This window comes from Pagrus pagrus, assembly GCF_965226575.1.
Source record: "Pagrus pagrus genome assembly, chromosome: 9".
Classification (NCBI taxonomy): Eukaryota; Metazoa; Chordata; class Actinopteri; order Spariformes; family Sparidae; genus Pagrus; species Pagrus pagrus.
In genome coordinates, this window is record NC_140193.1 from 31,866,555 (window position 1) to 31,883,053 (window position 16,499).

The following is a 16,499-nucleotide window of genomic DNA, read 5'->3' on the forward strand; positions in this document are numbered from 1 at the left end:
TCGGGGACGGTGCCTCTGGAATGGCAGACAGGGGTGGTGGTCCCTCTATTCAAAAAGGGGGACCGGAGGGTGTGTTCCAACTATCGGGGGATCACACTCCTCAGCCTCCCCGGTAAAGTCTATTCTAGGGTACTGGAGAGGAGAATTCGGCCGATAGTCGAACCTCGGATTCAGGAGGAACAATGCGGTTTTCGTCCTGGCCGCGGAACGCTGGACCAGCTCTATACCCTCCGCAGGGTGCTCGAGGGTTCATGGGAGTTTGCCCAACCAGTCCACATGTGTTTTGTGGACTTGGAGAAGGCATTCGACCGTGTCCCCCGTGGCATTCTGTGGGAGGTGCTCCGGGAGTACGGGGTCGGCGGCCCTCTACTAAGGGCTGTGCGGTCCCTGTACGACCGGAGCAGGAGTCTGGTTCGCATTGCCGGCAGTAAGTCAGACCTGTTTCCAGTGCATGTTGGACTCCGGCAGGGCTGCCCTTTGTCACCGGTTCTGTTCATTATATTTATGGACAGAATTTCTAGGCGCAGTCATGGGCCGGAGGGGCTCTGGTTCGGGAGCCACAGGATTTCATCCCTGCTTTTTGCGGACGATGTTGTCTTGTTGGCTCCTTCGGGCCAGGACCTCCAGCATGTTCTGGGGCGGTTTGCAGCCGAGTGTGAAGCGGCTGGGATGAGAATCAGCACCTCCAAGTCTGAGGCCATGGTTCTCGACCGGAAAAAGGTGGCTTGCTCCCTCCGGGTTGGGGGAGAGATCCTGCCTCAAGTGGAGGAGTTCAAGTATCTTGGGGTCTTGTTCACGAGTGAGGGAAGGATGGAGCGTGAGGTTGATAGGCGGATCGGTGCGGCAGCCGCAGTAATGCGGTCGTTGTATCGGTCCGTCGTGGTGAAGAGAGAGCTGAGCCGTAAGGCGAGCCTCTCGATTTACCGATCAATCTATGTTCCTACCCTCACCTATGGTCACGAACTTTGGGTCGTGACCGAAAGAATAAGATCCCGGATACAAGCGGCCGAAATGAGTTTCCTTCGCAGGGTGGTGGGGCGCTCCCTTAGAGATAGGGTGAGGAGCTCCGCCACACGGGAGGAGCTCGGAGTAGAGCCGCTGCTCCTCCACATCGAGAGGAGTCAGCTGAGGTGGCTTGGGCATCTGTATCGGATGCCCCCTGGACGCCTCCCTCGGGAGGTGTTCCAGGCATGCCCCACCGGGGGGAGGAGACCCCGAGGAAGACCCAGGACACGCTGGAGTGACTATGTCACCCGGCTGGCCTAGGAACGCCTTGGGATCCTCCCGGAAGAGCTGGAGGAAGTGTCCGGGGAGAGGGAAGTCTGGGTGTCCCTGCTCAGGCAGCTGCCCCCGCGACCCGGCCCCAGATAAGCGGAAGAAAATGGATGGATGGATGGATTTGCCTCTGTATTTATTGATATTCTGATTGTGAAATCATCATTTAATAAATCAGAACTATGGTGTCTTTTGAACACTAGAAACTATTTTCAGGCTAAATGTTTCAGGGAAAATGGAAATGATGTAACATATGAAACCCGACGCTCAGGAATGATCAGCCTCACGTGTTTAAAACAAACCATGAAAAGAAAAATGTTTGTAATAAATGTAGAAAGTTGTTTGTGGTCCTTTTGTTCTCCTACAGTCAGGCTGACACATTTTAACTCGCTGGTGAACCAGCAAACAAACAAAATGTAAAAGTTGATGGTGACACACTTGAGTTTAATCTTTTATCTGTCTTCACTCCAGTATGAAACTCCAGTCATGCTGTGATGTATCAGATTGTCCAGTCAATAACTAAGGGTATGGCTGGTAAAAGACTTCCGGGAAGGCAGCTCTTATGTGTCCTCGCTCATCGCTCCTCAGGGACTGCTCCTCACTCCTTGATCCTCGCTCCTCGGAGCACAAATAAGAGAATTGGGATAACATGCAAGATGGTGGACAGGAATGATTTCCAGTTCAAGCAAGGAGCGAGGAAACGACAAATAAGAGACATGAAAAGTACCCTGTGTGAAAGTTACAGATGCAGAGGGGGGGTGACAGTTTTGCTGGAGCTCCGATCCGCTTATGGAGGTAGTATCAGAGCGGCAGCAGAGGCGAGACAGTGTCTGTGTGAATGGAGAAGCCAGAGGCGCGGATCAGGGGTGTGTCGGTCTGATGGTGTTCATAGTCAAATAAAAGAAAAGTCCCACACTTCAACCCACAAAGCAACAGGACCAAACAACAGTACCATAGTAACTGGTCATGTCTTTGGCAACTTCCCACTGAGCAGGCAACGTCTGTGGACGTCCAAAGCAAGTTGATATCACGTCCGTCGGGCCAGGCCATGATCTGGACGTCCACTAACAACCAGAACTAGTTGATAAATGACATTGAGAAAAGACATTCATACTGGCTATGATCTGGACGTCCACTGACAACCAGAACTAGTTGAGAATAGACGTTCATACTGGCCATGATCTAGACACCCACTGACAGCCAGAACTAGTTGATAAATGACGCTGAGAAAAGACGTCCAGTCAGGCCATCATCTAAATGTCCACTGACATCCAGAAGTAGTTGAGAAAAGACATTCATACTGGCTATGATCTGGATGTACACTGACAACCAGAACTAGTTGAGAATAGACGTTCATACTGGCCATGATCTGGACGTCCACTGGCATCCAGAACTAGTTGATAAATGACATTGAGAAAAGACATTCATACTGGCTATGATCTGGACGTCCACTGACAACCAGAAGTAGTTGAGAACAGACGTTCATACTGGCCATGATCTAGACACCCACTGACAGCCAGAACTAGTTGATAAATGACATTGAGAAAAGACATTCATACTGGCTATGATCTGGACGTCCACTGACAACCAGGACTAGTTGAGAATAGACGTTTATACTGGCTATGATCTGGACGTCCACTGACAGCCAGAACTAGTTGATAAATGATGCTGAGAAAATGTGTCCAGTAAGGCCATAATCTAAACGTCCACTGACATCCAGAACTAGTTGAGAGTAGACGTTCATACTGTCCACAAACTGATCATCCATTGACAACCAGAATTTGTTGATAAATGTGATTGAGAAAAGACGTCTGGCCAGCCCATAATCAGCTGATAAAAAACCCTGAAAAAAGTCAGTGCACTTTAATATATTTCACTACGATTGTGCATTGCATTCAAACTCCTCTACATAATGTAATTATGCTGACTGAATAATTATCTCTGACTGAGAGGTACAGGTAGTCAGATGCAGGCAGGCTGGCACAAAGGTAGCAAGCAGGTAGACAGGTGAGGATAACAGTCCCTCAAACACAAAGCCAGGAATAAACCAAACAACTAACTGTCAAAGAAATGGATTTGGGCTGGTAAATGTAGTGAGACAAGTAAACAGGTGAGTAGGAGTAGCTGTAGAAATTGTGGTTTGGGGTACTTCTTCCGGTTTGCAAATAGGGAGGTAGATTGTGATATCCCTCCACTGTGAAAAACAGTTCTACTTTTATGGTGATGGTAATAAAATATCTGGGACTTGTTGTAAGTAAAAAACCGGTATATAACTTTGATAACATGATACTGAGATTTTTAGCGTTCGAACATGCTCGGATTATAACACATTTTCTCCAGTTCTGTCGCGGACGGATATATCAGTCCGCAACAAGGAAGACTGTTTCCATGAAGTGAGAGTTGCACTTGCCCTCCCCAACAAGGACTTTGTAAGTATGTTGTAATATTAAATTATATTAAGTGATTCCCCGAAATGTCATCATTCGTTAGTCTTTTTCATTAGTCACAGTTGGTCCAGTTAACGTTAATTCAAATGTTGTTTGCTCCAAATGAACTTGCTAGCTAGCAAGGAAAAAATGATAGCTTGCTGCTTCAGGTTGTTTGGCTTGATAGCATTCTGGTGAGTGAAAAGACCGCTAACGTTAGCAGTTTGTCGGTTGCCTAGCATGACGTGATGCTGTGACAATTCAACGTACGTTAACATGATTCCATGAATTCCAGGGATGTAGTTTGAATATGTGTTCGAGTTAAATGCATGTTTCATACAGTATACTTCTTTGCTAGCAGCCGTGTGCGTGTTGACTTTTATCTTTGACCGACTGTGTATTATTTGCTGGTTCAAACTTTCACCATTAACAAATTCCATAAGCAGTTATGGGAAATGTTGCTCAAGGACACTTTGCACATGTCAGCAGTTAACCCTTGTATTATGTTCGTTTCTCCCCTCTTACTTTGGTGTTCCGGTCAAATTTGACCAGTCTGCTCTTACATTAACACAAAAAACATCATTCAAACATAATCATCACCAAATTGTATTTAAAGCTCTGGTCTACGATCTGAGAAAGGTTTGAAAAAAGCATCCCCCCCCCACACACCCCTCCCCTCTGTGCTCCTTAACCCCTCCCCTCCGAGCTTGTATCGCTCTCCCCTCGGAGTCCCGCGACACACCCCCTCCTGCTACAAGCTTTTTTTTTTCTCTTCAACGAACTTTATACGTCCCGCAACAAGCACCAAGAGCAACAAGCCGGCAGAAACCAAATACAGCCCAGCTTTGAATGCGGAGTAACGATGTCGGATTCACAGATAAAGTTATCACAATGCACGTTGAAACTAACGTAAATCTTGTAAGTCATTACAATGTCCACAGCTAAGCTCCACAGTCAAGCTAGCGTAACGTCATTAGCATGCTACAGCTACGTTACCTTACAGCTACGTAATCAGCTACAACAGCTAAGTTAGCCACTTCTAAAAGTTAGTGAGGGCCAAGAGACTAACAGATGCTGCCGTCAGCTTTCATCACAACGATCGCTTCCACATTGTGGCTGAAAAACAAACCTGTGTGAGTTTCGGAGCAGCTGTGTGTGTCGCTGCTGTCTGAGTAGCACCAGAAAGCAGCTAGGACACACACAGCTGCTCCGAGACTCACACAGACCGCGACACAAACGTGTCCGTAAACCGTAATCTCTTGTTTATGACAGATAAGACACGCAAATACACACATCGTAACGCCTATATGATAATCCATCATATTGATTTAGCAAAGGCTTCGTTGAAAACAAACAGACAAGACCGGGAGGAGGGTTAGCAAAACAGCTGAGCAGTGACCGGGCGAGAGGTTGTTATGGAGAAATAAATCCGGACAAATAAGATAAAAATCCGGAAATAAATCCGAATAAATCCGTTTCATCCATCCCTTCATTCATCTTACTTGCTGCTTCATTTAGCTGCCACGAGCAAATAAATAGGCTGATTTGGTGTAAACATGTTAGCAATGTTAGCTTGTTGTTAGCTTACAATGCTAGCATAGAGGCTAACGTCTCCTCGAACAAGTAAACAAGTGTTGACAATACTGCAGAGACAGACACCGTCTAATAACACAGAAACAAACTAACGGCAGCTTTCACAGTCATAAGCAGCATCGGCATGAAAGTTATCTGTGTCACAACATCCACAATAAAGACGAAGGTTACCTGCTCAACAGAAACGCCGCTGTATCAGCACCGGGTCCATATCTTCACGGACCTTTCGCCACCATTCAAACGATGACCCGATGTTTATTCCGTTTCGAGCCCTCTTTGTTTCACATGTCCGGTTTGTGTCTTTTCAGTGACAGACTTCTTTGACTCTTTGTCGGTGGGGCGAGCAGAGGCAGCTGAACAGCTCAGGGCAAAACAAACCTCTTGTCCGCTTGTAGTTTCAAATGCGGAAGTGGGTCGGGACCAGACGTGAGCAGGAGCAGGAGAGTGAGCGAGGATTGGATCGGAAAATTGATCCAATAGGAGCCATCCGGGCCGGATGGTTCCTATTGGTCAATTTCTTTTCAGTTTTACAGACACTAGAGAGAATGGATTGTTTTGGTTCCTTTTACTCTCCACATTGTGTGGGTGGTACTATTGGGTCATAACCACCATCTAAATGATGTTATTAATAATAACAAATCTTTCAAATCGTAGACCATAGCTTTAACACCTTTTAATGCTGTAAATAATGTATCTAAACTAGTGGTGAACATGAATAACTGCAGTGAATATCCAAAGAATAGACACTGAAAATTATAATAATAATCAAAACAGAGACCACATTCACAGAACATCAGAAAATCAACATGAATAGTCGATAAGACCACCACTCAAAATTCAGTGAAAGTGGTGATCAACAATTTTATATGTGTGTGAGTGTATAGTGTGGAGAATATCATAAGGCCTTGAGGCAAGAGGAAAAATAATTTTTTTATGATTATGAAGTTGTAAATTGGTCAGATTTGACCCGGACACCACAGGAGGGTTAAGACAAATGATGTGAAATAATGTGACTCTCTTTTCTCCTCTTTCTATCATCTGTCATCCATCAGAGTAGCTACCAAGAGAAGTGAGTACTCATCCTCTACCTCCTCTTTGTGTCAAGCTCATTTCAACACAACTGGTCTCCAAAGTGGATTAAGTCTGTGTACAGATACACCTTATATACACAGAAGTCTTAAAGGATATCCATTATTTTAAGTTTTTTGAGGTTCATACAATTCTGTAGCTTCTCGAATACAACACACAATTGTGCATCCAATACTAAAATTCATCAGGATGTTGCAATAAAGTCACATGACTTAAATCCATTGCAGTCCTCCGCCATATATATGTAAATCTTTAAATACAAATTTTGGTCGAAGTACCAACATTTGCTTCAAAATGATGCTTAATTGTCCTAAGCTCTCTTAAAAACTGATTGACCTATTGATCTACTGGAGAGAAGCCGCCGCCTCCCTCCACCCGAAAGGAGTGCCGTGAAGGTGTCCACCTGCTGCTGCAGCTCCTCAGCGGCAGGTGGACACATGCAGTGTGTTCAGTGTTTCAGTAGCATGTCTGTCAGAGTTAGAGTGAGTCCTTACAGGACGATTTTCCTGCTCTTTAATAGCTGTCTATATTTAACACTATGCTGTTTTCTGTCTTATCAACCTCCACCAACCTCTCTGAGTTGTCCAGAGATTGAGTGAAAGAGTGAGACAGGGACAGGAGGTAAGACACAGCTGGGCTGATGTCACTACATTATGTAGTGCACATACAGATTCTGGATTGTTGCAATAGTTGTCTATATTTTACACTATGCTGTTTTCTGTCTTATCAACCTCCACCAGGTCAACGTCTCTCTCTGAGTCGTCCAGTGATTGAGTGAAAGAGTGAGACAGGGACAGGTCAAGAACTCGTACGTATTGCCAGTTCCACTTGGCTTGTTTTATTGAACATCAAATTAGCATGAATATTACTAGCATTACTTGACTGACTCGTGTTTCTGGTTTGGGTTGCTCAGGTCCACCCAGGTCCCACGCTCTGGAGAGCTGGTCCATCGATAGTGAGTAATGACAATGGTTTTATCAATCAATGTAGCACATTGTACATACATTCTAAACCCACTGATAGCTAAAACACACTTTATTCTTTTTTCCTCAGGTCATTCCCAGTCCACAGTATTCCCCCTGCCAGAAGCAAGTAAGTATACAAGTACAAGGATATTTCCATGTCACAAACAGACTAATTGGTTTGTTTTAATGTTGTTGTTTTTTTTTTTTATGTTTTATTACATTGCGTTGCCTTTGTAACTTTGTTTGGTTAATCAGAATTCAGGTTTTCATCTTGCTGCTTTGGCATTGTGGCAATAACACATTGTATGTTACAGCCACGGGGCATTTATGTCACTGAGTCTAGGACCATCTCTTGATAACCTTGTTCTTGAATGACACATCAAAGGCTTTGTCAAATACAGGGTTAAGTTTTCCCTGTTGAGAGTTGAGAAACTAATTGAATCCTCAGAGATTTTTCTGGGAATGCTAGAGAACGCTCTCGTACAGGCTGAAATGCCTTGCTGTTATCAGAGAACCAGGATTACAGTGAGTAATGAAGTTTCTCTGTATTTCTCTTTATTGCCAGAGTTCCAGAAAATAGTCATCACGAAGTTGGTGATGCTCACTGATGCAATTAAACAATTGCAGAGGGCCGAACACTGGAACACTGGAACTGCAATTAATAGGATGGAGACATTGGAGGAGTTCCAGAGAGAGGAAGCTTCTCTTCAAGACAGCCAAACATTTGATACCTTGGTAAGTTGTTTTCAATCTCGAATGCCAATGCCATCTGAGCCAGTTATTTTCATATGAAGATTGCAGTGATGCCGATGCTACAGGCAACACTGCTTTGTGCATTGGGTACTGCTCAAAGTTGAAATTACGCCTGTCAAAATGATAGCCTGGTTGCAATTGTTTGAGCTGACTGAGATAATTTCGCATAATCGTTAGATTAGTCAAGGAAATTGTAGTCCATTGTTAGAAATATCAGAAAATGTCTTGGATGGAAACTTGGTGTTATAAGAGCGGCATGGCTCCTTTTAAAGAGAGTGTGTGGTGGAACAAAGAAGAGTGTTGTGGCTGAGCTCAGAGCAGACAGGTACTGGTGACAGAGCAGAGATTAACAGTTAAGTAGTAGTAGTTGTAGTTAAGTGTCTCTAAAGGTCTACAGAACCAAGACAGTCCCAAGTCTTGCATCCCAGCTGCTGCGTAAAGTGAGGGAGATTAACCCTTGAAGTAAAGGATAATGTACAGTGAGCCGATCATTATTGCCAAATGAATCCCAACAGGGTGATGCAGGATTACACAGATACTTACGATAGAAATGTTCTCACCGTTTTACCCCTAATATGTTTGCATGTCTGTTTTTAATTATAGGTTTGTCAGCTGGCAAGAGTGGGGGGCAAGGACATTAAGGACTGTACGCACAAAGTGCTGGACAGGTATTTATTTACTCATAATATTACACATTTATTATAAAGAGTATGGTCTAGACCTGCTCTTTAGGAAAAGTGCAATGAGATAACTTCTGTTATGAATATGGCGCTATATAAATGACATTGAATTTACTTGTAATATTTCACAAGACACACAGGTCTTTGGACATTTGAGCAGAACAGTTGATCATGTTAGGTTAGCTCTGCCTTGGTTGTCTTGTGTCCCCAATTTGTTTTGATTTTGAGGTTGAGAGAGTTCAGTTGATGATTCGAAGTATGCCTAGCCTTGAACACCCTAAGTACGCCTACTGACTTCCTATGTGTGTGCATATAGCACAAAGGATAATTGCATATCTCTTTTTGTCTTGAATTAGGCTCTTCACCAATCAATTAATGACCAACTTCAACATGAAGGGGAAGGGAAAGAAGGAGAAAATTGGGTTTGAGGGGAAAAAAATGTTTTCAGCAATAACAGGTATGGTCCTTTTTTTAAAAGTACTGTTATGAAATGAGCGGAATGTTGGTTAATGTCAGGCTTGATGTAATGTCACTTGATTTCTGATTTATTTATGAACTGATTTAATTTAATTGATTCATTGACTACTTTATTTTCAACTATGTGTACATGTCTCCTGCTAAGGTAAGCCTCAATAGTGGCATTTGTATTTATGTACTTTACATGTGGGTTTATTGTTTGTTTGTTTGTTTATTTGCTTTCATTGTAGCTGCTGTCATGAAATGGGACGCCACAGCAACAGAGGCCCAAGTACGAAGTGCCGTGGCCGACCATCTCAAACATGGCCCCGGGAGAGTTGGGGGGGGTGGCTACACCCAATAATTGCCTTCGGTGTTGGCACCAGCCCATTCTTTTACATCCTTTTAGCTGGTGTACTTTTCAGTTTTTATATATATGTATGTGTGTGTGTGTGTGTGTGTGTATAATATTGTATATGAATATATAATATTGTATATGAATATATTGTATTAGATCAATATATGTATATACTATATTTTTTATATTATATTTTATATATATATATATATATATATATACATGTATATATACATGTATACATGTGTATATATATATATATATATATATATATATATATATATATATATATATGTAATATTTACATATAATATAGAGAGATATATTGCGTTAATAAAAACTATATTTTGAAAAATATATAATTTATTTCTTGGAGTGGTCAGTTTTACTGTGAATGGTTGAAAAGCTATCTGTACATACTGATGATTAATGGCATTCAATGATTTTAGACATATTGGACAGCACTTCTTTTACAGACGCTGTAAAGCTGCTATCTAATTTGATCAGACTACATTACATCCGGGTAACTTCTGCTTACTATATTTAAAAGGTTACCTTTCATGGTCAATCTAGTCAGTGGGTATCAAAGGAGGTCTGAGGACCCCAGGAATAGTGTCCAGGGGGTTCACAGAAGTGAAGTAATTTGTCATTTCAATTATATTTCTAAGAAATATCACAATGCAAGACTAGTAAGAATGGCTTGTTTTTAGTAACTCACTGCCACTATTTTGCAGTAAAGATATTTTTTTTTTAAAGATGGATCCTAGAAGATGGAGCAATGTGGACAATTGGGATTTCAATGTCATGTGGGTTCTTAATTCGTCTTTCTGTGACATCTATACAACGCCTACAAAAGGCGTAATTGTTTGACATCCAAAGACAGCCAGAAGTAAAGGTTTTATACATCTTTAACACATCTTTATTTGACGTCTATACAACATCCAGAAAGGACGTATAAAAAACTTTAATTCTAGCTCCCTGGAGGACGTCTTCTGGATGTCCATAAATGACGCTAGCTGTCCACACAACATCCAGAAAAGACGTATAAAAAACTTTAATTCTGGCTCCCTGGAGGACGTCTTCTGGATGTCCGTAAATGACGTCTGTTAGACATCTTCAATAGCCGTCTATACAACGTCCAAGTGAGACGTATAAAAAACTTTAATTCTGGCTCCCCGGAGGACGTCTTCTGGATGTCCGTAAATGACGTCTTTTAGATGTCTTTAATAGCCGTCTATACAACGTCCAAGTGAGACGTATAAAAAACTTTCATTCTGGCTCCCCAGAGGATGTCTTCTGGATGTCCGTAAATGACATCTTTTAGACGTCTTTAATAGCCGTCTATACAACGTCCAAGTGAGACGTATAAAAAACTTTCATTCTGGCTCCCCAGAGGACGTCTTCTAGATGTCCGTAAATGACGTCTTTTAGACGTCTTTAATAGCCGTCTATACAACGTCCAAGTGAGACGTATAAAAAACTTTCATTCTGGCTCCCCAGAGGACGTCTTCTGGATGTCCGTAAATGATGTCTTTTAGACGTCTTTAATAGCCGTCTACACAACATACAAGTAAGACGAATAAAAAACTTTCATTCTGGCTCCCCAGAGGACGTCTTCTGGATGTCCGTAAATGACGTCTTTTAGACGTATTTGATTGACGTCTATACAACGTCCAGAAAACACGTATAAAAAACTTTCATTCTGGCTCCCTGGAGGATGTCTTTTAGACATCTTTGGATGTCCATAAATGACGTCTAAAAGACGTGATCTACACCACTTTTTGCTCACTGGGTTATATGAGGAAAAAAATACTTTAGTTATACGTGGAGAAGTGTCTGTCATCCTGTCTGTCCTACCGACTCAACGTCACATTTCTGCCCGAAAAACAGCGTCTGTCCCCGGCAGCAGAGCCAGGCAGCTCTCGCAGTTGAATGGCGGTGATTATGTGAAGTGATTTAGAGCAAAAAACTTTAACTCACCATGTGTTTGTCTTGTTCGATTATTGTGTTGTTGTAGTTACTGTCTTTGGTAACTTACATTGAAAAAAAATCATTGTGACTGTGAGCTCTCCTGGCTGAGACTTCAGTGAACTTTCCCGCAGAAAACAGCATCCCTCCTCGCGAGTGAGAGTCAGACAGAGTCCTCTGTTTACTGATGGTGATTATGTAATTATGTAATCTAACGCAAAAAAAACTTAACTTTTGTCACTTTACACGATGCATGGTGGGTCAGGATCTCAATCACAACACACTATAACAGCATCCATATGATTATAAACAGTTGGCCGATACATGTTTAGATTAACAGGTGGAAACCGGAGGAAACATGTTGAAAAAAACCACATGGATGGCAACGTCATGATGTGTACCGTCACGCCTCTTGAGGTTCCACTGCCTTGTTCAGTGTGAACAAACAAAGGCAGAGAAAAGGCGAGCCTTTGTGTGAAAAGGACTAGTGAGTCACCAGGTCATTAATGGCAGGGTGGTACGACTTTAACTGTCTTTACAGGTTTGTATTCTTCCCACTGAATCTGTAGCCAAAGGGTTGTGTCTCAGTCTCCTTTACTGCATAGTATTAAACTTTTTGCAGAATTATAAATAAAGTGTTACCATAGACGTAAGTTTTTCCTTTCTGCCAACAAAAGCCATCATTTTCATGTCACTGACTCGCCATCTGTTTGGGACAGTATCACCTGGGATTCAGCAGATGTCAATGACAGGGATGTACAGACAGACTAGATGTGCAGTTGTGGGAAAAAAAATCATACATTTACCTACAAGTTACTTCTGAAGTGTAATGTATTTCTAATTACTAGTAACTATAATTTGAAAGTAATACTTTTCTTCACAATATTACTGTCTGTGCAAAATAAACGTTACTTTCAACAAAATAACTGCAGAAGATGACAGGGCATTATAAAATCCAAGCGGGTAATGTAGTTTCACTACTATAGCCTCGGATTACTCGGTCTCTATTGACTATAAAATCTTTAACTATCATTCAAAATGTATAGTTTATCGTCATTTTCCTTCTGTTTTGAGTTCACCTGCATTTAGAAAGAACAACTGAAAAAGATGCCTCTTACTGCAAAAACTGCACTGTGTCTAACCAGAGCCAAGTGGCCTCCAAAACTGGGAGCACTTGCAATACTCCAGGGACTGTCCTGGAGTAAAACCTAAACAGAAAAAGGTAATGACTCTTTCATATTGTAGGAGGCAGCATAAAGAAAACTAACATACACAACAACATCGGGCAGGAAGAACAGACAATTTGTCTCCTTTTGCAAGTAAAATTTTCGATGGACAAAGTTGGTCAACAGTGAGAGATGGACTTCATAGCACAGTAATCACCACTTGGATAAATTTAATGAAAACCCATTTTGGATTCTTTTGATTAGTTCTTTTGACTAAAGGAATATAAATTATCTAAGAATGGATAAAAACTCACCACTTTTTTCTGTCTCTTTTGTTTACCATGAACAAAAAGGACTGAATTCTGGAGAATTAACTGATCTAACCATGCATAGCATTTCCTTATTGACAAAAGTTTAAACATTAATATCGTTATGAATGAGCGTTACCTGGTTGCCAGTAATCCGTCTTTGCGATGGTAATGTGTTACCTGACTTAGTAACTGTAGTAATATTACTGCAAATATAAGTAATATATTACTGTAACGCGTAACTTTTGTAGTGCATTACTCCCGACACTGCCGATAGCCCACCACTAACATTTTGGTCCTGTCTCATCTCGTACGGTTTGTCTCATTAACGAAAACGAACATACATTTTGGCATAGATTTTTCTATCAAAGATCTATTTTTAGCTCATCATCGTCTTGTTTTAAAGAAGAAAAACGGTTGTTAACAAAAAAGGTTGTTTACAAATAATTTTTTTATCATAGTTTTCATTAATGAAATTAACATTGCCAAGTGTTATGAATCAACTTTGAACTTAAACTAACATCGAAGATATAAATATAAGATTTCTGCACTCAAACATCTAAAAACAACTAGATGCTTGTTGAGTTGTGTACTTACATATCCTAAATGTTTCCAACAGTGTTCAAACCCAGAGAATTCTGTCATTTATTTCAAGGTAACAGTGCATTTTGTTTGGTTGCTGTTGCTATAAAGAGTAAAGAAGGAAGTCATTAAAGAGACTAAACAGCATGTAAATAAAACTGTAATACACTACCTCATCTTTGAACATTTCCGCGTGAGTCACGCTGATACATTTTTATTGGGAACGGGGGTTACATAATAATGAAGACACCCATGATCCCACTCTACTTACATCTTTTGTTTTGACTGAGAGTATGTTTAATTGTTGGATTAAGACTCCAACATCAACACCAGCAGCAAAAAACAGGAGCTGTAGCAGTAAATATGTTACGTTGAAACAAAAAAGACCTCAGCTGCCTTGGGAGAAAAAAAACAGTAATTTAATCTAATAATGACAATTAGCCATATAAACGTAGTGATACCTGGTCCCTCTGCCTTGACGATGGCCTCAGGTGAAATGCAGACTCCACGGTCGTACAGGGGCAGCTCGCTGCAGGCCAGGCTGTCGGGCCAGCTGTGGTTGTAGCGCTTCATCACCGGCTCACAGCCGTACTTGGCCCGCTCACACACAGCCTTACAGGGTTTGATGGGCTCATGCTGGAAATCAATGGTGCAGATAGGAGCATACATGGCACACAGGAAGAACAGCAAATCTGGACTGCAGCCAGTACCTGAAAAGGCAGGGAAACACAGACAGGACGGTTTCTTTATTCAACCAGTGTGAATACTTTGGTACAGTTTGAGCCTAATCACTTGAGGTGGTTTTAGAATAGTCCAAATGAATATTTTGACGAAGGAACTATAAACTATAATGATACTTTAACTACATTATTGTGCATATGAGAAACAGGGTCTATTCTTAAGGCCCCTTGGGTGGGTGTGTCCCATGTCCCCAAATAGGGTAGGTTACTAAATAAGATGTACAGTAGTTGGTTGAGGAAATGTCAAACTTATGCTGCTCATTCAACCTTGATCTTGTAAAATAATTATATCGACATTTCATAGGCAAACACTAACTTCTGACATTGAAAATTCAGAGAATACAATCCTACAGCCAAAGTTTTGCTACCGCACAATTTGATATCTTTAGTGAGCGAGAAGCAACAGAAACGCAAACATTTAACGTCTTGATTTACTGTCAGTAAAGCTTATACTTCCTCTTATTTGCTGAACTGTTCATTTTTCTATTTTAAATGTAATTTGGGGGCTTTTAGCCTTTATTTGATATGAACACTTATAGACTGTCAGACAAGGAAGGAAAGAGAGGGGACCAGACATGCAGCAGAGGGCAATGGGTTGGAATTGAACCTGGGTTGCTGCTGAAGAATCAGCCTTGGTGCAGCTCTATCAGAGCTCATTTTTCTTGCATCAGAGATGGGAGAGTGCATTCAGGGTAATCTGGCTGACCACTTACAGGACTTGTACTGACTTTCATCCCGCTGCAGGTTTTGCACATGATGATATAAGAAAGAGTTCAACACTGTGTAAGGGAGCAATCAGTGTTTTTCATTGCAGAGCAGTACTGAGGTTTGGCTGCACAGCTTCACAATGAAGTCACAGAAATACTTGAACTTGTGACCTGAAACGGCTTCCTGGTTTTTGGCCTGTGGGTCTTTCATTAGGACATTTTTATGGTTAAAGCTCACTGCCTTTCCACTTTCTCTCTACACTCCTCTGGCCTCAGCTGAGCTCTAAGTTCAGCCAATAGCTACAGTATATGCTGGGGTGGAATGGGAGGGAAATTCCGCCCATTATCTTTCCTACAAAATGCCCTAAAATAAATAATCCTATTTATATTAAAGAGCCCATTGATGTCCTAAAATAAATACAATGATGCTGTCCTATCATGTACTAGACAACAAGCATGATCAGACTACAGAGGTACTCAATATAGACCTGCAACATACTGTACAACATTTAATGTAGAACCACAATTTATTATTATTATTATTATTATAATTATTATTACATTTATGTTGTTATTTCTATATGAATGCATGTTAAAAAGAAACGTGACTTTTAGACAATCTTGCAGAAGTTTTAAATAAGATCATTGCATTATTTGGATTTATTCATACAAAGCCTTTTTTAAATACATAGGCTTACAGACTCTAAAGGACATAGTATATCCCACTAGCTTCAGCACCGTAGTACTTGCTGGTTGCTAGTCTTAAAATGACAGGTGATTCTGAACGTCAAGTCTGGGTTTTGGAATGGAAAGTTTGGAAAGTCTACCTGTATTCCAGGACCCATTTCATTAGGCACTGAAAAGGAAACTTGTTAAACGCATCAATAAGCATTAAACAGTAGGCTAATACCAACTTGTCTGTCAGTGGGGTCGTTTTGTAAGCTCAAACACATTTGTTTGATTTGTTCTGCTCAAACACAGAGCCCATAGGCCAGGCCTATTCAATTAGTGGCCCGCAGGCCACATGCGGCCCAGAACCTACCCCCGAGTGGCCCAGCCTGTGGTCCAGCCCACCTGAATTGAATTGAATTGAAGAGATGCAGAGGGCAACTCGTTTCGCAAGTTTCAAGTGTTTCAGGCCGTGAATGCAACACTCCGCGTAGCCTAGCAACAGTCTACCCACAATGCAGCGCGTGTTGTTTTGAAGCGTGGCTACAGTGTTGCCAACTTAGCGACTTTGTTGCTATATTTAGCGAGTTTTCAGACCCCTCTAGTGACTCTTTTTCAAAAAAGCGACTAGCGACAAATCTAGCTACTTTTTCTGGTATTATTGGAGACTTTTGGACTCTGACGTGAAAGCATGTATCGTTCTTACTGTTCTCAACGAGCAGCTGGTTCTGCCGTGGGCCCCTCCCCTGTCCCAAAGCACTCAC

At 41.6% G+C, this 16,499-nt stretch overlaps 1 protein-coding gene and 2 long non-coding RNA genes across 3 annotated transcripts in view; 2 read left to right on the forward strand and 1 right to left on the reverse strand.

Annotated features, from left to right (window-relative positions):
* Positions 1-16,499, reverse strand: part of frzb (frizzled related protein) — a 53,848-nt gene that overhangs the window by 19,329 nt on the left and 18,020 nt on the right. The window contains exon 2 of the mRNA XM_084362044.1: positions 14,081-14,329. Coding sequence (XP_084218170.1) covers positions 14,081-14,329 — 249 coding nt within the window. The remainder of the gene's footprint in view (positions 1-14,080; positions 14,330-16,499) is intronic.
* Positions 7,297-7,999, forward strand: LOC311262556. The gene is made up of 3 exons (XR_014623274.1): positions 7,297-7,338; positions 7,437-7,475; positions 7,914-7,999. It is a non-coding gene; the product is annotated as an uncharacterized lncRNA (long non-coding RNA).
* On the forward strand, positions 8,013-9,219 carry LOC311262555. The gene is made up of 3 exons (XR_014623273.1): positions 8,013-8,083; positions 8,705-8,769; positions 9,138-9,219. It is a non-coding gene; the product is annotated as an uncharacterized lncRNA (long non-coding RNA).